General features: G+C 41.4%; 1 protein-coding gene across 21 annotated transcripts in view; it reads right to left on the reverse strand.

Moving 5' to 3' along the window:
- LOC139760042 (uncharacterized) overlaps nt 1-26283 on the reverse strand; it is a 174099-nt gene that overhangs the window by 142083 nt on the left and 5733 nt on the right. For 13 of the 21 annotated variants that reach the window (XM_071682784.1, XM_071682790.1, XM_071682782.1 and 10 more), the window contains exons 1-2: nt 11081-11150; nt 5750-5855 (exon numbers count right to left, since the gene is read on the reverse strand). In XM_071682784.1, coding sequence (XP_071538885.1) covers nt 5750-5855; nt 11081-11135 — 161 coding nt within the window. In that variant the 5' untranslated portion in view covers nt 11136-11150. Of the gene's footprint in view, nt 1-5749; nt 5856-11080; nt 11151-26283 lie in introns of those variants that run through there. The other 8 variants (XM_071682797.1, XM_071682792.1, XM_071682783.1 and 5 more) reach the window with 2 other exon arrangements.

Genomic DNA, 26283 nt, shown 5'->3' on the forward strand with positions numbered 1-26283 from the left:
ACATTCTTCAAGGCTCCCAGGATTTTCGCCCCCTCTCCCACCCTATGATTCACTTCCGCTTCCATGGTTCCATCCGCTGCCAGATCCACTCCCAGATATCTAAAACACTTTACTTCCTCCAGTTTTTCTCCATTCAAACTTACCTCCCAACTGACTTGACCCTCAACCCTACTGTACCTAATAACTTGCTCTAATTCACATTTACTCTTAACGTTCTTCTTTCACACACTTTACCAAACTCAGTCACCAGCTTCTACAGTTTCTCACATGAATCAGCCACCAGCGCTGTATCATCAGCGAACAACAACCGACTCACTTCTCAAGCTCTCTCATCACGAACAGACTTCATACTTGCCCCTCTTTCCAAAACTCTTGCATTCACCTCCCTAACAACCCCATCCATAAATAAATTAAACAACCATGGAGACATCACACACCCCTGCCGCAAACCTACATTCACTGAGAACCAATCACTTTCCTCTCTTCCTACACGTACACATGCCTTACATTCTCGATAGAAACTTTTCACTGCTTCTAACAACTTGCCTCCCACACCATATATTCTTAAAACCTTCTACAGAGCATCTCTATCCACTCTATCATATGCCTTCTCCACATCCATAAATGCTACATACAAATCCACTTGCTTTTCTAAGTATTTATCACATACATTCTTCAAAGCAAACACCTGATCCACACATCCTCTATCACTTCTGAAACCACACTGCTCTTCCCCAATCTGATGCTCTGTACATGCCTTCACCCTCTCAATCATTACCCTCCCATATAATTTACCAGGAATACTCAACAAACTTATACCTCTGTAATTTGAGGACTCACTCTTCTCCCCTTTGTCTTTGTACAATGGCTCTATGCACGCATTCCGCTAATCCTCAGGCACCTCACCATGAATCATACATACATTAAAGAACCTTACCAACCAGTCAACAATACAGTCACCCCTTTTTTAATAAATTCCACTGCAATACCATCCAAACCTGCTGCCTTGCCGGCTTTCATCTTCCGGAGAGCTTTTACTACCTCTTCTCTGTTTACCAAATCATTTTCCCTAACCCTCTCACTTTGCACACCACCTCGACCAAAACACCCTATATCTGCCACTCTATCATCAAACACATTCAACAAACCTTCAAAATACTCACTCCATCTCCTTCTCACATCAACACTACTTGTTATCACCTCCCCATTAGCCCCCTTCACTGAAGTTCCCATTTGCTCCCTTGTCTTACGCACTTTATTTACCTCCTTCCAGAACATCTTTTTATTCTCCCTAAGATTTAATGATACTCGCTCACCCCAACTCTCATTTGCCCTCTTTTTAACCTCTTGCACCTTTCTCTTGACCTTCTGTCTCTTTCTTTTATACATCTCCCACTCATTTGCATTTTTTCCCTGCAAAAATCGTCCAAATGCCTCTCTCTTCTCTTTCACTAATAATCTTACTTCTTCATCCCACCACCCACTACCCTTTCCAATCAAGCCACCTCCCACGCTTCTCATGCCACAAGCATCTTTTGCGCAAGCCATCACTGCTTCCCTAAATACATCCCATTCCTCCCCCACTCCCCTTACCTCCGTTGTTCTCACCTTTCTCCATTCTGTACTCAGTCTCTCCTGGTATTTCCTCACACAAGTCTCCTTCCCAAGCTCACTTACTCTCACCACCCTCTTCACCCCAACATTCTCTCTTCTTTACTGGGTGCGAGGCGTTTGGCTATAGATAGGGTTGTGCGGAGGAGGGTGGATGTGTTGGAAATGAGATGTTTGAGGACAATATGTGGTGTAAGGTGGTTTTATCGAGTAAGTAATGAAAGGGTAAGAGAGATGTGTGGTAATAAAAAGAGAGTGGATGAGAGAGCAGAAGAGGGTTTTGAAATGGTCCGGTCACGTGGAGAGAAAGAGTGAGGAAAGATTGACAAAGAGGATATATATGTCAGAGGTAGAGGGAACGAGAGGTGGGTGACCAAATTGGAGGTGGAAGGATGGAGTGAAAAAGATTTTGAGCGATCGGGGCCTAAACATGCAGGAGGGTGAAAGGCGTGCAAGGAATAGAGTGAACTGGAACGATGTGGTATACCGGGGTCGACTTGCTATCAGTGGGTTGAAGCAGGGCATGTGAAGCGTTCGGGGTAAACCATAGAAAGTTTTGTGGGGCCTAGATGTGGAAAGGGAGCTGAGGTCTCGGTGCATTATACATGATAGCTAGAGAATGAGCGTGAACGAATGTGGCCTTTGTTGTCTTTTCCTAGCGCTACCTCGCGCGCGGGGTGGGGGTTGCCATTTTATGTGTGGCGGGGTGGCAACGAAAATGGATGAGGGTAGCAAGTATGAATATGTACATGTATATATATGTCTGTATGTATATGTACGTATACGTTGAAATGTATATGTGCGTATGTGGGCGTGTATGTATATACATGTGTATGTGGGTGGGTTAGGCCATTCTTTAGTCTGTTTCCTTGCGCTACCTCGCTAACGCTGGAGACAGCGACAAAGTGTAAATAAATAAATAAATGCATATATAAACGCTCATACACACACACACACGTGATATATATATATATATATATATATATATATATATATATATATATATATATATATATATATATATATATATATACATATTCATGCTTGCTTGCCTTCATCCATTCCTGTCCATACCCCGCCACACAGAAAATATAATCCCTACCCCCCCGCTTCAGCAAGGTAGCGCCAGGAAAACAGACGAAAACAGCCACATTCGGGTACTCTTAGTCTCTAGCTGTCATGTGTAATGCACCGAAATCACAGCTCCTTATCTACATCCAGGCCCCACAGACCTTTTCATGGTTTAGCCCAGACACTTCACATGACCTGGTTCAGTCCATTAACAGCACGTCGACCCCAGTATACCACATCGTTCCAATTCATTATCCCTTGCACGCCTCTCACCCTCCTGTATGTTCAGGCCCCGATGGCTCAAAATCTTTTTCACTCCATCCTTCCACCTCTAATTTGGTTTCCCGCCTCTTGTTCCCTCCACCTCTAACACATATAACCTCTTCGTCAATCTTTCCTCGCTCATTCTCTCCATATGTCCAAACAATTTCAACAAACTCTCTTCCGCTCTCTCAACCACACTCTTCTTATTGCCACACACCTTCCGTACCCTCTCATTATTTACTCTATCAAACTACCTGAAAGCTCATATTGTCCTCAAACCTTTCATTTCAAACACATCCACCTTCTTCGTACACCCCTACCTATATCCCACGTCTCGCAACCACATAACATTGTTGGAACTACTAGTCCTTCAAATATACCTATTTTTGCTCTCCGAGATAACGTTTTCTCCTCCCACACATTCTTCATCGCTCCCAGAACCTTCGCCCCCTCCCCTACCCTGGGACTCACTTCAGTTTCCATGGTTCCATCCACTGATAAGTCCACTCCCAGACCTCTAAAACACTTCACTTCTTCCAGTTCTTCTCTATTCAGACTTGCCTCCCAATTAACTTGTCCCTCAACCCTACTGAACCTAATAACCTTGCTCTTATTCGCATTTACTCTCAACTTTCTCCTCTCACATTTTTCAAACTCAGTCACCATCCTTTGTAGTTTCTCACCTGAATCAGCCACTAGAGCTGTATCATCAGCGAATAACAACTGACTCACTTCCCAGGCCCCCCTCATCCACAACAGACTGCATACTCCCCCCTCTCTCCAAAACTCTTGCATTCACCCCTCTAAACACCCCATCCATAAACATATTAAACAACCATAGGGACATCACAAACCCCTGCCGCAAACAGACATTCCCTGGGAACCAATCACTCTTTTCCTATTCGTACACGTGCATTACAACCTGGGCAAAAACTTTTCACAGCTTCTAGCAACTTACCTACTGCACCATTTACTCTTAAGACCTTCCACAAAGCATTTCTATCAACCCTATCATATGCCTTCTCTAGATCCATAAATGGCACATATAAATCCATCTGTTTTTCTAAGTATTTCTCACATAAATTCTTCGAAGCAAACACCTGATCCACACATCCTCTACTACTGTGGAAACCACACTGCTCTTCCCCAATCTGATGCTCTGTACATGCCTTCACCCTCTCAATGAATACCCTCTCATATGATTTCCCAGGAATACTTAAACATATGCCTATGTAGTCTGAACATTCATCTTTATCCCCTTTGCCTTTGTACACTGACAATATGCATACATTCCGCCAATTCTCAGGCACTTCACCATGATCCGTACATATATTGAATATTCTTACTAACCATTCAACAACACAGTCACTCCCTCTTTTAATGAATTCCACTGCAATACCATCCAAACGCGCCACCTTGCCGGATATCATCTTCCGCAAAGCTTTCACTACCTTTTCTCTCTTTACCAAACCATTCTCCCTGACCCTCTCACTTCGCACACCAGCCCGACCAAAACACCCTATATCTGCCACTCTATCATCAAACACATTCGACAAACCTTCAAGATACTCACTCCATCTCCATCTCGCTTCATCACTACCTGTTATTACCTCCCCGAAGGAGGAGGTAAACATATTTTGGGCGGTGGATATAACTACATTGACAGCCTTAATGACTTTGGCAGTTTATAGGCCCAAAACCATCAAACCATCCAGACAGACCAGAGTGTGTGTAGTATTTCGTTGTTAGTAAATTGTAAAAGCCGTGCTGAGAGAGAGACCTTGGGAGTTGATATCACACCGAAATTGTCACCAGAAACGTGCGACAGAAGTAACGTGAGGGAGGCAAACTATCTTGTTCGTCAAAATCGTCTTCAGGTATACAGACAGTCTCACCTGAAATATGCCGCAACAGTCTGGTCCCCTTACTTGCAAAGCACATGGAATAGTTGGTTAGAGTCCACAAAGATGCAACAAGAATAGTACAAGATGGTACCAGATTTAACAAAATGACCTACGAACAGAGAAGGGAAACCCTCATTCAGCTCCCTTGAAAAAAACGAATATATAGGGACACAACTGTGTTAAACTATGCATAACAGAGAACAGTAATCTGAAGTGTACAAAGGGAAAGAGTTGTGGACTTGTGGAACAAACGAGGCCAGAAGGAAATGAATACTCTTTCCGCTGAAGACTTAAAAAAGGATATGGAACAAAAGATAGAAAAAAAAAGAGAAAGGGCCCCACGTGTGTAAAGCGCCTTCCTCATGAACATATATATGTAATAACAGGCGGGAGTGTCCCGTTTGTGGATTGGGCATAGAGGTGGGATACAGATAATAGGGTACTGTGGTTGATCGGACACAAAATATGATGGGATATAAAGTTAGGTTTTCATATGTTGGGTTACGGTAGAAAGGGTACATATGATTGAAGTGGTGGGGTACATATGATGGGTTGCAGGAGGAGTTAAGGTGTTGGGGTACTGAAGAAAGGGTACAGGTGATGGTATATATACAAACAAGTAGTAAGTTACTGGTGAGGGCACAGGTGTTGTGGTGCCGTAAGGGATACAGGTGGCGGGGTACCTGTAAAGGTTAGAGGTGATGGGGATACTTATATGCGGTAGAAGTGTTGGGGTGCTTATAAGAGAAACAGGTAGCGGGGTACTGGTAAGGGACACAGGTGGCGGGGTATTGGTAGGGGGTACAGTTGGCAGGGTACGCGTGGTGGGGAACAGGTAATGATATACAGATGGTTTAGGGGAGGTAGTGGAATCAGCACTGGAGGGGCGTGGCACTGACCTGAAGCAGCGCTTGCATCTGTTGGGCCAGCGGGTCTGGGGGTGGAAGCCCAGCGGGCAGAGCGGATCACTTGCCTTCGGCATCCTCAGGCACCCGGGCCGCGCTGCTGTCAACACAAAAGCTCACAGTTAAACTCTGGGTCATCGCTTAGTTTTAAATCTTACTGGGTAATAAATTTCATCTGGTCTAGTAAAAGAATAGAAACACATATAGTTTGATTTTTTTTGCTAAACATTGGTACATTGAAATGGGACACAAACAGCGTATGTATGGTGTAAATGAATCTACAAGGGAGACCGCGAGCCGTCAGCAAGTCCGTCACTGTGACTCATGTGTATAGATTAACCAAAACATAAATCTCTAACGACGTATGGAACAGTTCACATAAATACTCTCTCCGATTTTTGAAATATTCTGGACACACACACACACACGCTTGGACAAGTAGATATTAAGCAATTGTTTCTATACTACAATCTACATTTTACTTCTCAATCGTGGTGACCGCACTTAAAGTTAAGCAAAGAACTAACACGGATGATCCACAGAAGGGCAACAAAATGGTACCAGAATCAAAATAGCCGAGTCAAAGCGAGAGGTCAAAAACCATAAATTTGTCCATCATGGAAGAGTAAGGAGAGGCGATCAAAGTCTTTAAATCTTTAAACCAGTTTGGTGACGTCAACAATGAGCAGATATTCGAGAGATTCGAAGACAGAACATACTCAAGTCATGAATTAACTAGGAAACTTTCGAGAAAAAAAGAGAATATACAATGTGATGGTATGAGGGTATACGGATGAGATAAATCAAAACAAACTTGTCAATGGGGACAACGATAAGTTTAAAAAGTTGTTTTATGGTAGAGAATGTTCAGGAGATAATTGGTAGTTACAGCTATATAACTCATACACGCACAGAGGAAAAGTAGGAGAATGAGAATGAATAGCAGTACTCAGAGAGCAAGAAAACAGCAGCTACGTATTCAAATAGTGAGCGAGGTCAACCCAGACAAACGTATTATATCTGTTCTCCAAAAAATATATCAGTTGGTCGAGTCTATTCAGTCAAGGAATAAGCATATCGGCTTGGGAAAACTGTCCTTCCTCTGACTTCCATTCAACGTGTATCACTCCCCGTAATCATTGCAAGTGCGTTGTCCTTAAGGAGAAGTTTCTTCATTTAAAGGAAATGCGATATATAAAACCACAACTGAGTAACAATCGTCGGACGGTCTGCTATTCTTCTTTACAATACAAGCAGTATTGATGTTTTTTATGGGAATAGCCATTAGAGTAGCAGTAGTTATTACTAATCTCTTCTTTTTTATATTACAGATGTTATGGTATATTTGTTTACCAAACCCTGATGCTTGTCAAATACGAATGAAATCATTCTTAAAGGTTTCTCTATGTTTTGATATTCAACAAGACACCTCCTACGACAGGTATTACTAAATTCTCTTTCTTACCTCAAATGTTTATCATTACAGATTAGCTATGTCACTGCTAATACTGGCGGCAGGAATTCTTTGGTTATGATGTTATAATAGTTCCTCGCCTAAAAGAAACAACAAAGAACCGTAAAGCAACCTCTTAGCATCATCATGGTTAATTCGCTAACAATCATCCAACACAATGTACTAAACTGGAGAAACAGAAGCACAGCGCTCCGTACTATCTATAGACAATACAACCCCGACTTAATCATTATTAACAGTCATGGTCTCACAGATGACGAAACACTCAAAATTCCAGGTTACAAGATGCACAGGAAAAGCCTCACAAACTCAGACGGAACAGCGATTGCAATTAAAAGCAATCTCACCTACAAGCTATGCGATGACTATCTCTTGACCTCCCAGCAACAGAATTAGACACAGACACGGGCAAAATCATAATAGCCACACTACATCAACCTCCCATACGCCTCTATGTACCTACACCAGATTTAAGAAAACTTTTTAGACGCAATGTTCCAGTCTACTTGATTGCAGACATAAAAGCCAATCATCCATGCCTCGGTTATACTCACAGCAACACAAGGTAGACATATCTACAAACTCCTTCAAGATAAGTCATTCAACACATTGGACCACACTTTCCAACCTTTTTCACTGCACGCAGGGGCACGAATCCTGATATCATCCTCTCTAACTTCCCAACACACCACAACACTCTCGCAATAGAACACCCACTCACAGTTAGTGATCATATCCCCATTATTTTTAACATATCTACCACCCCGATATTACTTCCAACTCAACTACGACCCAACTTCCCGCATATCAAGTGGAAGACTTTAAACAATACATACACTCCAACATATCCCAGTCAAACCTCAATGCTGCAACATTGAAGAAATTGATGATGCAGTCAGTAATCGACAAAATACAATCGTAGATGCAGCAAAACAATACATCCCTATATCACAACCTCGACCACTCCCAGCTCCTACACACAGTCGGATACACCAGTTAATTACTCAGTTTAATGATAAAAGAAAATATGCAACTAGATACGGCTGGATACAACATTTATTCCAAACTTATGAAATATTACAACGATACCTTGGGAAAAAATAATAGATGCAAACAAGAACGGGCATAACTTAGTAATAAATACAGCTAACACGTACAAGACCCAGTGTCTTCTGGAAAAAATAAAAAAAAAACTAACAGGCCAAAAAAAACACAGATTCACATTACCTCCGAGACGAAAACAGAAAAAGATACGCTTCCCAAGAAAAAGAAAGAATGCATAGAAATATCTGGCAAAAGGTCTTTCAAGATGATGAGGCTGACAATGACCCTCCCACCACAGCAACAGTAAAAGATTTCCTAAACAACAACGCACATAGAACAACACCTTGTGAAAACGCAGAAACACAGGCTAAACAGTGATTATCTGAATTCAGAATTCAGCACAGAGGAAATGCCCATTGTTATCAAATCATTAAGAAGACTTGTCCTGGTCAAAGTGGAATAAACAAAATACTACTGCAAAACTTACCATCCTCTGCAGTTACCAGACTTGCCAACATCTTTAACTCAGCCCTATCAGCTGGCTGCTTCCCTGCTACTTGAAAAAGCTCATTGATACGCCTATTACCAAAACACGGAAAAAATCCCCACTTAGCAACTAATTTTCCACCAATATCCCTTCTCGAACTCCCAGGCAAACTTTTTGAAAGATTAATAAAAAACTGCGTAACCATTTGGAGTGGAATAACTTGCATAATGACAATCAATTTCGGATTCAGATATGAAAGGAGCACACAACCGGCAACAGCACTTATTGCACAAAGCAAAGCAAACGGGGGACAGAGAAATCATTTTAAGAGACATCACGAAAGCTTTTGATAAAGTGTGGCACTTAGGCTTGAAATATAAAATCCTTCCACTTAAGTTACCTATAACCATAGAAAAACCATAGATCAAAACTGACAATCACATTGGCACACCTTTTGACTTACGATCCGGAATAGCTCAAGGAGTGTCCTCTCCCCAACTCTCTTCACCAAATACACCAGAGACGTACCTAAACCATCAAAGGGTTACTTACTCGATCAAACCACCTCGCACAACATATTGTCCTCAAACATCTCATTTCCAGCGCATCCACCCTCCTCCGCACAACTCTATCTATAGCCTACGCCTCGCAACCATACAACATTGTTGGAACCACTGTTCCTTAAAACGTACCCATATTTGCTTTCCAAGATAACGTTCTCGACTTCCACACATTTTTCAACGCTCCCAGAAATTTCGCCCCCTCCCCCAACCTATGATTCACTTCCGCTTCCATGGTTCCATTTGCTACCAAATCCACCTCCAGATATCTAAAACTTCACTTCTTCCAGTTTTTCTCCATTCAAACTTACCTCCCAATTGACTTGTCCCTCAAATCTACTGTACCAACCTTGCTCTTATTCACATTTACTCTCAGCTTTCTTCTTTCACACACTTTACCAAACTCAGTCACCAACTTCTACAGTTTCTCACCCGAGTCAGCCACCAGCGTTGTATCATCAGCGAGGAACAACTGACTCACTTTCCACGATCTCTCATCCACAACAGACTGCATACTTGCCCCTCTTTCCAAAACTCTTGCATTCACCTCCCTAACAACCCCATCCATAAACAAATCAAACAACCATGGAGACATCACGCAACCCTGCCGCAAACCAACATTCACCGAGAACCAATCACTTTCCTCTCTTCCTACACGTACACATGCCTTACATCCTCGATAAAAACTTTTCACTGCTTCTAACAACTTACCTCCTACACCATGTATTTTTAATACCTTCCACAGAGCATCTCTATCAACTCTGCCTTCTCCAGATCCATAAATGCTACATACTATATATATATATATATATATATATATATATATATATAACACGGGACAACGCTATTTCATAAGGGATGAAATCAAACAAGTATAAAAGGTATTTACATCAAAAGAAATGATTATTTCCAGGGTAAAATAATATACTTTAATAGAGTCTTTGTAGGTTTTCAAAGAAATCTCTTCCTCTCCAAAAGCATAATTATATTGAAAATGATAATTCTACATTTTAAAGGGACCAAATATATCAAATTACAATACAACACAGTGGCTATGAACTATGGCAAGAGAAATTACAGTACTCATTGAGATCCTCTGCTTGAAAGAACCGAAATCTCGATACACCCTCGAGGTATTTATTAGAGGAATTAACTATATAGGGTCAGCTCTGACTAGCTGACAAATGGAATATGTAACTGACGTCACCATGACACGCCTCTCACTTCGACTGTGATTGGCTAGAAAATGAGAACAAGAAACTTGCAAGTAATGCTGATTGACAGGCGTTTGCCTCCCAACTGCGACTTGCATGTGTACCTACGCTCTCAGCGTCCAGTATCTGGCCTGGCCGCGGATGTTTACTTCATACACAGTATGATACCACCTAACACACACAGAACACCATTTCGTATCATACTACACACATATATATATATATATATATATATATATATATATATATATATATATATATATCATTGATGTAACAAAACAAAAATGAAACAAAGCTAAGGGAAAGAAACAGCCCTTTATAAAGTACTTGGACTTTATAAGGTACTTGGACATCGTATAGCCTTCACAATGTGAACCAGGATTTGTAACAACGGATGTTGATACCCAATAATAACTTGACACAAAGAAACTCAGGTTTCAACTCTATATGAAAGTCGATCACAATCAAACCCACCGCAAGCGGTACAAAATGTAACCAGATATCACGAAAACCACAGAGTCTGAGACCGTCCCTCCACACACTTACCTTTCACAACACCAGCCGTCAACACTCTGACTAGTCTCACGCCGTCAGTCACCATACCACCCTCACTTCCAGTATGCCCACCTCAGTTGCCATGTAGTCATTATATGATTCTTATACACCATGATAAAAGTAATACGGAATACATATTTAGATTACACTAGACAACAAGGTCGTAACAAAGAAAAATGCAAAAGGTTTATATAAATTATTTCAGTTTTCGTTCACATTTAGTAGCTACACAGGATTATGGACTAGCGAAGTACATTTCGCAGTGATTCGTCAAAGGACTCATGACCACGTAACACCTCCATTTTTTAAATTAAAACAGCGACGTTTTAAAAGATGCTGAAACAAGTTCCATAGCAAAGTTGTTATCATTCAAAAAAGAAGAAAAGATGAAATGATCCAAATGTTTTTACTCCCTCCATTCCTAAGGTAACGACAGCCATCAAACTCCTGCACGTACTTGGAGCTTTGCACATACCCGGGACAGGGTATTCACCCCTGCTCCACTTATCAACGTATTGACCACCTAATTCACTTGCACCCCAGTATTTTGGTACGTGAGGCACCTTGGAACACAGCAGAAGCAGTGACCAGCGTTACACAGATATCCAAAAGAATCCTCGTCACTTCAACTCGGCAAGCAGGCACGGGAGTCTGACCTGCACCCATCAGCTTTACGAACGCAGTTGAAATAGTTGTCGGTCGGGCACACGCTGCGTACTGGTTCTCGCTCCTGCCACGCCAATCCAAACACCGATCATTCAACAGTTGGGATAGGCACTTTGACATGGACGTTGCCTTGTCTCTGTGATGCACTCCTTGCAACGATCAGCCTCCTGTGAGGAGTTTTAATCTAGAGAGCAAAGCGTGTGTGCGAGAAGGAAGAGAGAAGGGTGAATTGTTCCACGTGAGGGTTGGTCTGCTTCAGGGTAAAGTGATGTCACCATGGCTGTTTAATCTTCGTATGGTTTGTGTGGCAAGGGGTTAAATGCAACGGTCTTGGAGCGAGGGGGGTGTGTCTGTAGTATGCGGTTTTTGAGTCTGAGAGAAAACGTGAAAGGTGAAAGTTGCAATTAAGAGTGAATAAAAGCAAGCAGAGGGACAAGTTAGTTCGAGTGTGAGCATTAATGGCGAGAACCTAGGGAAAGGGAAGTATCTGAGATACCTGGCAGGAGTGGACATGGCGCTGAATAGGATCATCATGGGATGCCATAGGGTGGTGATAGAGCTAAGATTCTGTGCGCATTAAGAAGTGTGCGGAAAGAGAGGTCAGTGTCTGTGAGGACAAATATGTGAATGTTTAATTGTAAAGTGGTCTTGACGGTTCTGTGAAGATGCAAGGCAAGAGCCTTAGACGATAATGTACGGAAAAGGATGGATGTATTGGAAATGAAATGCTTAAAGAAATATGTAGCGTAAGGATGGTTGATCGAAAGAGAAATAATGACGTAAGAAAGAGTTGGCGTGATAGGGGGATTATGCATGATAGCACTCAAGAGGGTGTTCTAAAATCGTTTGGACATATTGAAGAGGATGAGTGAGCAGAGGATGACTAAGAGAGTATATGTACATGTCGAGAGTGAAAGGAACAAGGAAAAGGGGAAAACCGAGGAGAGCGTAGAGGGAGTAGTACAAGAGCATAAGAGAATCGTTTAACAAGTTGAGAACATCAAGAAACTGATAAATGCTGAATTAGCAGGATGGAGTGGAAAAGATATTGAGCGATCGGGGCCTGAACATACAGGAAGGTGAAAGGCGTGTAAGGAACAGAATGAACTTTCAAAAGTCAAACAAACATATATCTATACCCAACATACAGACGCTGTATGCTGTTGCCTTGTCCGTTGCAGTTTGCATTCAAGAGAAGCTGTCATCTGTTCATGATACATTTCACTAATTACGTTCTAAAATCCCAAAGTGTTTTAATCTGAGAACGAATTGATATTCAAAATGGATTGGACGCCTGCTGGAACTGATAGTGGTCGGGTATTGTACAGGTTTTCACTCGGGTGAACGACTTAGGAGCTTGTTCCCCGGAAAATTTTCACAAGGGTTACCCAATATAAACAGGGATGTTACGTTCAGGAAGCAATGAGTCACTCATGCTGCGGTGTCTAACTCCTACTTTTCCAAGACCTCGTCTCTCACTTGCAGTTCCTTCTTCCTCCCATGGCTTCTAGCTTTACCTTCGTGACAAACAGGTTAGTGTTGGTGCCCAGGTAACCTATACAAGACACTCTCACAATAGACGTGAGCGCATCTTTATCATCAGGTTTGTTTTTACAATAAACCTGTAGGTAATCAGTGACCGACAAGATACATCCTTAGACTTTATCATCACCACAGTTTGACGTCACAGGTTCGCATAACTGGGGAACGACCTAGCTGGTATGCAGTAGATGTGGATGGTGTTAACTCAAAGGAAATTGTTTTAGAATGAATGAATCCTGTGTGTCGTATGTCTGGTGTATCACAGATGAAACTGGTGTATTGGAGATATTGTTGTAAAGTTGTTGTATCGTAGATAAGTCTGGTACACCGCAAGTGAGGCTTGTGTGGCTCAGGTGAAGGTGGTGTGGCACAAGTGAGGCTGGTGGGGCGCAGGTAAGGCTGGTGTGGCAGGTGAGGCTAGAGTGGCACAAGTGACGCAGGTGAGGCTGGTGTGACGCAGGTAAGGCTGGTATGACGATGAGGCTGTTGGCTCACAGGTGAGGCTGGTGACCCATAAATGAGGCTGGTGGAGCACAGGTGAGGTTCGTGGCACACAGGTGAGGTTGGGGTACGGCAGGTGAGACTGAGCTTGTGGTGATGCTCGACCTCACTGCCAAGTTTGAGTCTGTGTGTTGCTCGAGGGTACGTGTGGCTGCATAGACGACCTCGGGTGTTATTTCAGTGAATATAGTCTCATTTCGGACATAGTCTCGCTCTTGACTCACAATATCTCAACGATCTGGTTGTAGGACGTTTGTGTAGTGAATATATATGTGTTTACTTGGAATCACATTAGACTGGTGCATTTTCACAGAATGAAGGAAAGACTTTCTGGATAGCTAAAAGGTGATTGTTTCACGAGCTATCGTAGTACCTCATTACTTTCACCACACACCTACCATAGTACCATCACATGTAGATACGATTTTAATGCTTACAATATAGAGTCAATAAAGCCATACATTAACTGATCTGCGGCATAAAACCGTATCTGACTGTCGAAGGATTGTGCCTCAAAACTATCACTTAAGAAGAATACAGAGAAAGGCATAGTTCTCTACCCTCAGCACTCTCCATTGCCCTGTTCCTGGCACCACTCCGAGTGGCATGACCGCGGACACAACGCAACAGAGCCTAGCACAGTGGCACTCATGCCAGAGAACACAGTGGCCAAGTATGCCAGGAAATCGACTTACAGACTTCACCGGGCTACGCCTCAGGAACAGATACCACCACCCAGGCTATCCACTGAAAAAAAAAATCGGTCACAAGTGTTCACATATAGCATCGGAACAAATTCTTGCGTGTTGTTTGGGGATTGTATTCATGTGCCGAGGTGGGTGCTCAAGTGATACGACACAATGAAAACTTGAACTCATTTACCATATTGCTGGAATCATATTTACGTTTCTTGGTGGCAAACTCGAGCAGCTGTTGTGCAGCAACGTGGCCTCGGCGTGTAGTCCAGGTGGCCCACATTCATGTCGCTGTGGGGAGTAACACACGTGTCTAGGAGGACTATGATACTGGTATGTTGAGTCATAATCTCACCAGTGAGGAACTAAACTCAAGCGCCATGGAGGAAACAGGGACATCAAGTTTCGGAGGAGATTCGAACCAAACGTACTTTTCAGGAGTGAGAACGACCACGTCATAAGAGAATCTTTCGATGATATATTATGAAACGGAAGTTACATAAACGAGATTATCTGTGAGACCTATATTACAGTGCCTATAGGACTCTGAATGAGTTTATATCTTACGAAGGAATGAAGATTAATGATAATAAGTCTTGTCATAAAAGGCTCGTACTTGTAAGGCTCTATGTTCATTCTGTTTTGATGGATCTGAACCTAGTTGACGCAGGTGAATTTTGCCAAACATGGCCAGAATGAATGTAGTCTACTAATCATGGTTAAATGTAAATGTCTGCTAAGCACGGTTAATGTGAATTAATCGACCGGACAATGTTCTTAAACAAATCATGTCTTATCCGTAAGACATAAAACGACACTTGGGTTGTTATAACAGTTATAACACCAGCTGTCCGTCAAGATGAAAGTAATGAAGAAAAACATTATAAGACTAAGTGCAGACCTTTAACGTTATATGGAAAAAAAGAAACTTAATTCATGTGTTAAATACTTAGGCAGTCTAGGCCTAAGGAAAGCAATATTCGTTCACCTCGTACCACATGGCCTTGTATTCTAATTTTTTGGTGCTGTTTTCCCCAGTGTTTGTAGATAAAGTTACTCTGCAGGACACACACACACATACACACACACACACATCTGGCAACGACAACCCCGACGTCCTGTTCCCCATGGTAGACTGGCTTCCCTGGAGCATTAGGCCACGAAAAAGGAAAATGAAATGAAAAATAGTTGAAACATTAATCAAAAACCACTGGTAATAGAATTTGTGTTCCGTTGACACAATGAGGTGAATAAGCCGAAGCCTAACATTATTTTACTACGGGTATGTGTGGCTGAAGAGACATTCTGTTAGTCTCCAGTGCATACACGCACACAGATAATGAATGAAATGTTGTATATTTTAGTTTTATTATTCCATATCCTTGAGTAACTGGACCTCGTAACCTTTTCTGCTACTTTATGATAAAATGCAACTTATTTTCCATCCAGATAAAAATTCTCTACATCATAACACAGTATATGCAGGGCCTTACATCATACCATGAATTCATGCTGTTTTATGGCATAAACTTCTGGTATCTGAAGAACTGTTTGTTGTCGGGAGTAACGTTACCACATAGCATCATATTGTTAATTCTTAATGGTGGACTGTGGTGAGTTTAAGAAAATTTTACACGATGCCCTTTCTTGTTGGTAAAACTTTCATTTGGTAATATCCATTCATAACACAGAACTGGTCATTATTCATTATTCATAAAACAAAACCGGTCATTATTCATCTTTCATCGCTTGTCATATCTTCACTAACAGAAAAATAAAACTGTTACTCGCATGTTTCTTTCGTATTTCTTTCTGGAAGTTCCACGAGCCGTTTGTTGCTTTGTTTCTGTATCATTTTACAAGTTAACCCAGCAAGTCCAACTACCTTTTCATGTGTCGTTATTCATTCTGAATTCACAGGATCAAAGAACACATTATCTTTTAGCTCTAATGATACCAACTCCGCGGGAACCAACACATCATAGCTACATAATAGACAGGCAGACTTTCTAATTGTGACCAGCCCTACATTATTTTAAACTAATAACTGCTACTCAAAAGTCAACCTATCTCCCTGGACAGCCATTCACGGATTTTCTCGGTAGAATCTGGCCACTCACCGCTTAGTGATGAGTCATTCTTGGTAAGGGATATGTTTGCACTAGTTTGCATTATCCGGGGATCGAACCTTGTAAAGCGACTATCGTGATAGCCATTGCCTCAAAATCATGTCCTTCTCGCTATTTTATCCTTGCTATAAAAGATACATCATCGTACTTCATCTGAGCATTTCTCTTATCACGTTCTTTTCAGACAACATATTGATGCCAGCGAAGTGTCTGAGGTCAGGCAGAGGTTAAGTAAGTATGTAGTAAATATCATTGTCTTTAATAGGAGACGAGATGCTGCTGCTTTTTAGATCTTGTGGCTTCCTATCTCCTACCGCGGGCTTGAGATTAGCTTCTATAAAAGATTCCGATCAATCCATGAGCTTTGAGCTTACCATTAATGTAGAGTTGTTACTGATCAGTCCATAAGCTTACCATTAATGTAGTGTTGTTACGAGATGTAAGGCGACTTCTTTAGCAACAAGAAAATCTACTCACTAATGTTCACGCATTATCACATTAGTACAATGATCACATTCTCAGTAGTGAAGGGGAGAATAAAGTAAGGAAATAAGTGGTGAGGCTGGGAGAGTGGGGAGAAAAAGAGAGGGAACGAGAGCCGAGCACGAGGGTACTGAGGAGAGAAGTGCTGCGTCTGGGTCGATAACCAGCCTGGGTGCGGCCCGGCCGTCCAGCTTCACACACATGACCGGCTTCCCAACAGGTAAACATTTAGAGCGCATATTGCACCAGCTCAACAGTAATACTGAACTCATTTCTTTATTGCCTGGATTTACTGATCCAAAAATTATTTCGAGCCGATATATACGCCATTTGTTATCTGATTACGCATGCACATTTTTTTATTCACTTAGAAAAATTATTCGTATCATAGTGTATGATCAAGAACAAAGAGGCGAAGGAAGTGTAAGATATGAACATCAGCAGGTGTTGTCAGCACAGGTCTGAATATAGATATTTTCGGGGTATTTTCATAAGGTAGATTTACTTGAGACGTCATCTTTCACAAATTGTAGTTTTTCAAGTTTCGCTGATTTGTTTATGTCTATGAAAAATTTCATGTAATACTAATCATCGCCTGTGAGAGTCAGATGTTACATGAGATGGCCAACTTGATCATACCAGGGTTGAAACACTTGGCAGCTCTTCCCGTTACCCAGAATGGAGCCCATCCAAGACATACAAGTTGATAATGTCAAGTTGTACATACTGTTACACTGTGCCACCAACCGTGTTATGAACGTAAGAGGGTACCTGCTGTTCCGTTGTAGTATTCTCTGGTGGTAAGAAAACTGTTTAATGAGCAGCTATCCCCTGCGTGGATGGAGCAAAAATGTCATCATAATCAATCTGTTTGTTGCGTCCCTCTTTAGTTCAATTAACGCGGTAAACATTAAGTCTTCCTGTGGTGTTAAAATTGAACACAGAGGAGCAGAAAGGATGTCGGTGTCTTGCCGTGGAGTTTATCATGTGAAACTACATAATGTATATAATGAAGCTCATATCATGACTAAACTTTGTAACAACCTACGTGATATTAACCCACTGGGCTCTAATTCAGACTCTCTGTGACCTCTGTTATCTTTTGTGATACAACTCACATGATGAGAATGGGGTGCAAAATAGATTTATCGGAGTACTGGTACTAAGCAGTCATCCTACGTTTGCATCACGCCACGACGGGCATCAAGTGTTGTCATGCCTTACTCTTTAAGGACACCGCCATTGTGAAATAATGGACAAGCGGTAATAGTGTTACAGCTAATTCCTGAAGAGAACGTAATATTTTTTTTACTGTCTGTCGCTCAATGCAACTTTTAGAATGTATGGTCGTAAGACTTTCCTTAAGTATTCTAATTTCTCATTCATTTCATCCTATCCGTTCTTCTAGCTGCGTACTCACAAGCTCATTGCTTGTACTTTTACTCTTATGTCCTACTCCAAACCCAATCATCCATAACCATAAACGCAACCATCGCTCACCACCTACACAGATGCTCCTCACTGCCCACACAGCCATCCTACACCATCCAAATGGCCACCCTTCACCACCCACATATCCACCCATCACCACCTACACAGCCATCCATTACCACCTACACATCAGCTTATTACCACTCATACAACAATCCTTCACTACCTGCACAGCCACCCCTCTCCACCCACACATTCATCCCTCACCACCCACACATTTATCCTTCACAACCCGCATATCAGTCCACCACAAACCTACCTCGAATTACACTGCCAGCACCTATAACGTACACACTTACTTCACTCATCTATAGTCACTCCCTACCACATCAATCCCCTGGCTGGTCCGAAGACATTCCTCACCCCATCACGCTCCAAGTGAGTACTGTTATCTTTCTTTTTTGTTGATTAGGTTGCTAGGAGGGAAAAAGGGAAAGGGATGGACTGGTACAGGTCGAGAAGTAGAAGATTGCGATGTAGTGTGCAGATGTATGGTGTAGGTCTTACTTGAAGGTGTGGGCGGTTTGCTGGATACACACTTTTGGTGCCACCCTCCTCCCACGAGCGACCCTGGTCCTACCTATACCTATAGTTGGGGGTGGGCTGGGAGGTGGTGGGGTAAATTATAGGTCACGGCTGAGGTGTGGAGATGGAACTGTAATCCTGAGGCCACATTTACAAACAAAATCATTTCTCTGTAGGGAGTATGATGTCGACAGAATCAATAGTGAAGTGTACCGACAAAAACACAAAATCACCAACGTAAGGTTCTAATATGCGAAAACATGAGAATAGTATTACCATAGGGAAATAGGATGCCATTTACGAGTGGCATTCCAGACTATTGTTGGACGTCTATGGCAGAGAGAGGAAGTTACGAGCTGTGAAACTAAAAGGTCACGCCCCATCCTAAGACATTGATGACTGGAGTAGAAGGAAAGTAAAAGTGTATTTGGAAGGCCGATTCAAGACTTAAGAATATTTGTAAAAGAAATCTTGTAGGCAGAAAGCAGACTTGTTTGTTGGCCATTCAGTTATTTCTTAAATTCCAGAGTTCATTGTTTTCCGTCCGTGTACGTCCCTGCCTCCTGATTTTTGTCCATACCATCTTGTCATCTTGCTTATATAGACGTTTTTCTTTCACTTATTATTTGTATGTTTTCATACTGTCTGCTCTTTTTAGTACTTATGTAACATTACAAATGTAAGAAATGTTCAGCTCAAATAACTCTGTAAGATGGGAAACTCAGCTTTGCTTGAGGTGTACTTCACATAAGCGAGTTTTCAATATACATAAGGAAGATAGATTTGATGGAATGAGATTCTGGAAATATCAACTAACTAAATTTTTAAAATTTTGTTGAATGTAACATTCTGTCATGAAGTAAATCTTCCTCTCCCTACCGACACAGAAGCACATTTGTCTAATTTGATGCACAAATTCTTTGTTCGATATCTGCCTCATTCCCCGACAGATGGCACTCCCTGACTTTTTGTACATACAATCTTACTATCTTACGTTCACTGTATATTATGTTCAATTCAGTCCCAGCTCCCCTTACCACGTCCTACTCGTAATCTCTGAATGTTTCGTTTATTATCTGAGTCTTTGCTAGCAGGCGGAGAATAAAGACGTTACTATGAAACCATAATCTTATTTCTTACTAGATTCAAAAGGTAAATGTCTCGCTTTGAAAATAATAAGAATAGTGACTCAGGAAGTATACAGAACACTGACAGGAGTCTTCATTAGGAAATCAAATGGATCTACATTATCAGTGTGAGCGTTGGGAAGTTTGAATAGATAGAGAACGCCTTAGTCGAGAATTCAAAGAATCGTATTTGCTGTGTTGATATATTGCGAATTAGAACCAAGATCTGAGGTCCTTGAGATGTTGAACTACAAAAATATTGAATAGATGGGTTTAGTATCGCTTGAAAGAATGATCTAGAAATATTATATCAACCTCCCCATTCAGTTTTAACGGGTCTTCTCGTTCGCGTTCAGGAGTTTGATCGGAGGGTTAACAGATTTTATGTGAGTGGTTAAGGAGCAAAATTTATCATCAAAGGAAATATGTTTCGTATGGTCACTAGCGCTTTTCTGTAGCACAGACTATATAGCGTGATAACAGCAAGTTTACAAGAACAAAACGTGTGCAAACTCGTGTTGCTGGAACATAAAATTGGGATATGATATACAGAGTCATTACACACACACACACACACACATACACACACACACACACACAATACACACATCAGTAGTACAGTGGTTAGCACTGCGACCCATTAATAATGGGCCTCGCACAGGCAGCCGGCTCAGCTGTTCATCCTCCCTTCTGTGGCTGGTCGATGACTGTTGGTTGGTTCTCTCGGCTTTAGGCCTGTCGACTGCTAGGGTCGCTCAGGGAGACAACGTCATTTTGGAAACACCAGTACAAAAACATGAAGCTTTTTCTTCTGGTGTACAGATAATTTTAAGACTACGCGCTCTCACATATGAATGGGTACCTAGAGTAAGCTGTGTTATGTAATAAATGAAGAGAAGAAAGTTGTTTTTGAATTCAGGCAGCCAATCAGCTGAAAATATACAGATGAGGAATTATATAACGGGTGGGGGGCCATGATACTAATTAGTTAATCAAAATAGGGGTGGAGATCAAGATGGGGCTGGATACTTATACACTTTGGATAAGCACAGAAGTAAAGTCTATCTTCATTGTACAGGAACTTTTACAAAGAGATTTTTGATATTTTATACATTACACATTTAGAGGTGATTAAGTGAACATTACGTGACGTAAAGTTACATATCGGTTGAATCGGAGTGGTAGTCGTGACATACCTTACGCATTCAGTGGCGTCATTAAGTTATATAAAGTTACATACTTGTTAAACTGCAATAATGCTGTATTGAAATATGTATTTAATGATGAACACCAATTAATGAATAGTTTCACCCTGGTTGCATTACAGTAACATGGTATTATACTTACAGATGATTATGGGTAAATAATATTTGCTTGATTAGCTGTGAATTTGTTCATGAATGTTATGATAGTCACAGTAGTAAGTAAAGGACAATTCTTGTTTTTGTACAGCACTTGTTGGTACAAGGTGACGAACGTCGGTCGCCTCTCTGACCCTCGAGGAAATGTGAGAGGCTCTGCTCATCTGGGTTAACAAAAACGTTCGAAAGGCCAGAGAATTTGTCAGTGTCATGTTGTTTACGTGGTAAATCAACAAGATTATAAGAAGAGGCAATACGAGCATAAAATGTTCTCCCCGGGCCTCACAAATGGCAAAGACATAATAATGACGCACAGCGTTGAAAAATGGACACTCTATCGGGCGGGAACTCCACTTCCTTTTTTCCCTGTTGGTGAGCAGCAGGAGCTAGAGTGGACTTGCGTAATTATGAAACATGTATGCCGAGACTCACGCTAAAAAAATCGAAATCAAATAACAAAATTGACATATCTATGAATGAAATGAAAATATACATGCTCCAAAATACATCAGTTTTTTCTCTTATAATGAGTAACAAATTCAACATCAAATTTTCAGCAGGTGCAAACAATCGAGTCATTACATCCTACATGAATACGGAAGAAGGTCCTTGACATGTTCACATGAAGTGAGAGCACATAGCACTTGGGTTGTCAGTAGGGTCTTGGGGTAGGCATCACCACATGAGGCTGAAGAATACGAAATTGATATATTTTAAACCAACATCTTGTCTTCATTATGTGAGGACGCGACATTTTGTAAGGTGACATTTAGTAAATTTCAGCGTGTGTACGATCTATATATGTATATGAATATATCAAAAGATCTTTAGTATCAGGTAATCGGTATGCTAAGATTTTCCTCGTAAATATCCTATGTCAATGTGGCCATACATTACCTCCACAAGTGCTTTGTAAAGTACTACTATTTCTCCAGTTTCCATGTAATTCTCCCAAAGCGTGAACTTACATATCACCGTCAACTGACTCCTCCGTATTCTACCTGGAGGAAATGATTTAGAAATAAGCGAGTCCTGCCAAATGTTTAGGTAGAAAATTTGTGTAGGTACGAGTCCGGGTCAGAGCTAATTATACACCGGCGTTGGCTGTGGTTTGTGTGTTGCAGGTGGTGAGCCGATGCTCCAGCAGAGACTCTGGTGTCCTGTTGGTGGCAGAGGTTTATAAGTGGTGTTAATGGAGTTCTGCTGGTGGTAGTGCTATATAAAAGGTGCTTTGCTGGCGGTAGCGTTGTATCATTTTAATCATTAGCGTTCTGGTGCTGGATGTATTGTATGATATTAGCATTGGTGATCTACCACAATGATGACGCCGGTGTTCTGATCGATTTGGTGTTGTATCAGTGATTGTGACAGTGTAATGCTTGTGATATTCTTGAATTTTAACCTAATGTTGTATGGCAGTGTGGGTGGTAGTGAGAGAAGTGCACTCATTCGTCATGCCTCAACGATGATGGTTGTCAGAACGGTGCTACTGTAGAAATTTGAAAAGCTATACTATGATGTGACAGAGGCATTGTTAGGGTGATGTTCTCGGCGAAAATTGTAGGGTGAAGTTCGTGCATCGATATTGGTGCTATGGTCTTGTTATGCCGATGAGATATAGTGATGTCATACTGGAAGTTTTGTCACGCTGGCTGGGGCGTTGTGATTACGTGAGAAGCGTCTTGCTAGAAGCTTTGTAAGGTGTCTGGGATGTTGGGATGGCTTGAGTGTGTCACTCCAGCAGGGTTGTAACACTGCTGGAGTGTTGTGATGGGGTGAGTGTTGTGAGAGAGGTAGGGATATAACAATAACCATACCCTTGCACTTATGATGGCTTCGCACTAATGGTAGTAAAGTTGTGGTGACGGTAAATACATGATAGTTAGTAATACGGCAGTTGTTGCAATGATACGTTATTAGCTTCATCACTGCCACGATGACACTGTACCTAAGACAGTGAGAGCACAGATGACAGATACCCGCTGTACTGTACCCAGGGCAGACAGGCGGGTCATTCTCCTACCGAACAACATCACCCCGACGGAGTACACATACCGACCGAGCTTGTACTGCCGCACCACCACTCCGGAGCTGCGACAGCTAGTGCGCCTCCACACAAGGAACTTAGGTTTACTCCGGCACTTGGAGACGACGAACCACCTGCTGCAGGGACGGAGAGTTCCCCTGCTCCTGGCGCCCGGGGAGGCAGACCTTCGTAACATCTCTTCTATGACACCAATCATCAGCTCATTACAAAAGGTCGCTTTTGAAGTAATCTGAGTTCTTATGTGACAGATAGAGGAATTTGACATTCTTCGTCTTTTCATTACGTAACACGATGTTAATTTTATTAGTTATATAGATCAATTCATCTATACGGCGGCGCCAGACGCACGCTATCCCTGGCGTCACGCGGTGGTTTGATTAGATCTTTGTCTGTTTCACTTGCTGCTTTTTGTGCACCCCATGCTCATCCTGTGAGCGGCAATCGGTCCATATCCATCCTAGGCATTCATGCTCCCCATGAGGCTGTTCGATAAATAGGTACCTGGCTTAGGTTGGTGTGTGTGTATGTGTGTGTGTGTGTGTGTGTGTGTGTGTGTGTGTGTATGTGTGTGGGGGGGAGGGAGATATTTGAGCACATGCTCTGCTAACTAACGTTTTTGATTGCACTACAAATGATATAAATTATAATGTAAATGATAACATTCAAACGCGCAGGTTGCAATGAAGACTGCGGTCACTGCTATTTACAGCAATGATGTTTTCTTAAAGACTTCGTTAGTGAGAATCTCCCTTGACGTGGCAGTGTTAACAGTTAAGGCTATTAATGGTTTATAAATTTACTGCTCGTGTGTTCAAGAGATACAGAACTGATGTGTACCTGGTCTGTTAATCAGCAGAATGTACATGATTTGTCAGCCATAAGTGTGTCTACAAGTCCTGCGTAAGGATATCTTTGGAATGACATGACCGTAAAAATATTATTTTCTGCTAGATTAGAAATCTATATTCATATCTGTTAAGAAAAAAAATGTTACAGAATTAAAGAAAGGTAATCTATTGCCAAATAAAGTAATGAAAAGACCAAATTGAGAGAGAAATAAATGTAATGTACACGACCATTGACGGAGACCATTCTTGGTAGATGATATCCTGAAACATCAAAATAAGAACGTAACCATGGGAGTTATGATGACAACACTCAGCCGACAACTTTAGTTTAATGTTCGTAAGAAAATTACTCTGCTTAATTCGGAACTAAACGCCGGCTCATTAAGCAATGGTAAGAACTTAATTTCAGACCACAAAATACTTTAAAAAGCGTAAGACAGCTGCGGAAGCTTTCACCTAACAGTTAACCTTTGAGATCCCAAACTGTAAAGGCTAAGTTCCAACCTTCAACCCAGTATTCAGGCCAAAGTCAACACTGTCACTGAAGTTTAAGCTGATGTTAATTTGTGAGAACACGACAGGAAAAGCTATGGTCGTTTTACTAAGAACACGTCTTGAAATGACCGGTCGTTGGTAACTACGGGTCTCCATAAAGAGCGATGTATAGAATACTTTTTCCACCTGATAAGAGATGTGCAGTCTGGATCAACTTCTTGTGCTTCCATGTGATAGTGTATGTTACAAAAATCCCACTTTGGTGATAGTCCTCAAAAACACCGTCTAAGATACTGAGAGACTAAAAGACTTAGTAATGATTACAGTCACATGCACACAATCCACGCATGCATATATCATAATGCATATATGTGAATGATCTATGTAAATGATTTGCCAGAATGACAGGACTCATGCCTTAATATGTTTACAGGTTATAAGGGAAGTAAAGAATAATAAGAATTGCACCAACTTACAAGGTTACCTAGATAAACTTACAAGGGTACCTAGATAAACCCAAAGATGTTCTGATACCTGGCTGAAATATTGTAATCCAAGCAAACGCAAAGTAATGAGGATGGTACAGAGTGAAAAAAGGCCTTGATACAAATGCCATCTGATAGGGTATAAGCTACAGAAATTTCTGAGTGAAAGGGACATGGAAGTCAGCAGAGTTCACCCTCAGAAGACTTATGAAAGAGAAAAACTGTCTGCTAGCAAATATTAAAGGAAATTTTTAACAAACAATTCAAAACGTATGATAGGTCAAAGCTAAATAATGTTTCTCAAGTTTGTTCTTCTTTCTCAGCGAAAAACAAAAAGATGATAAAGATGGTCCAGAGAAGGGTAACAAAGATCATGCCATAATTGAGAGAACTGAGTTACAGCGTGAGGTTAGAGACAAATTTGCTCACAATGGAAAAGAGAGTAACGAATGACATGAAAACAGCCTCAAAATTTCTAAGTAAATTTGATGATGCTGATAGTGAACATTTCGAAAGATTCAGCGAGGCAACTAGGGTTCATAACACAAAACTATGCAAGAAAGTTTGTAGAAAAATGTAGTTACTTTTATTGTATCGAGCTAGTGAATGAATGAAATGGGATGAATGATGAATTTGTCGTTGATGATGGTACGGAGAAGTTTGAAAAGTTGTATAAAAGTAAAGGTCAAGAGGTAGGTCCTACGAGTGCAAAATATCGTCCCCGTACTTTACAAATATATGTTTACAGATACACGCACACTAACGCATGTAAATACCCTATTAACGTCAAACCCAAGTT

This window comes from Panulirus ornatus, chromosome 35 (assembly GCF_036320965.1).
Source record: "Panulirus ornatus isolate Po-2019 chromosome 35, ASM3632096v1, whole genome shotgun sequence".
Taxonomy (NCBI): Eukaryota; Metazoa; Arthropoda; class Malacostraca; order Decapoda; family Palinuridae; genus Panulirus; species Panulirus ornatus.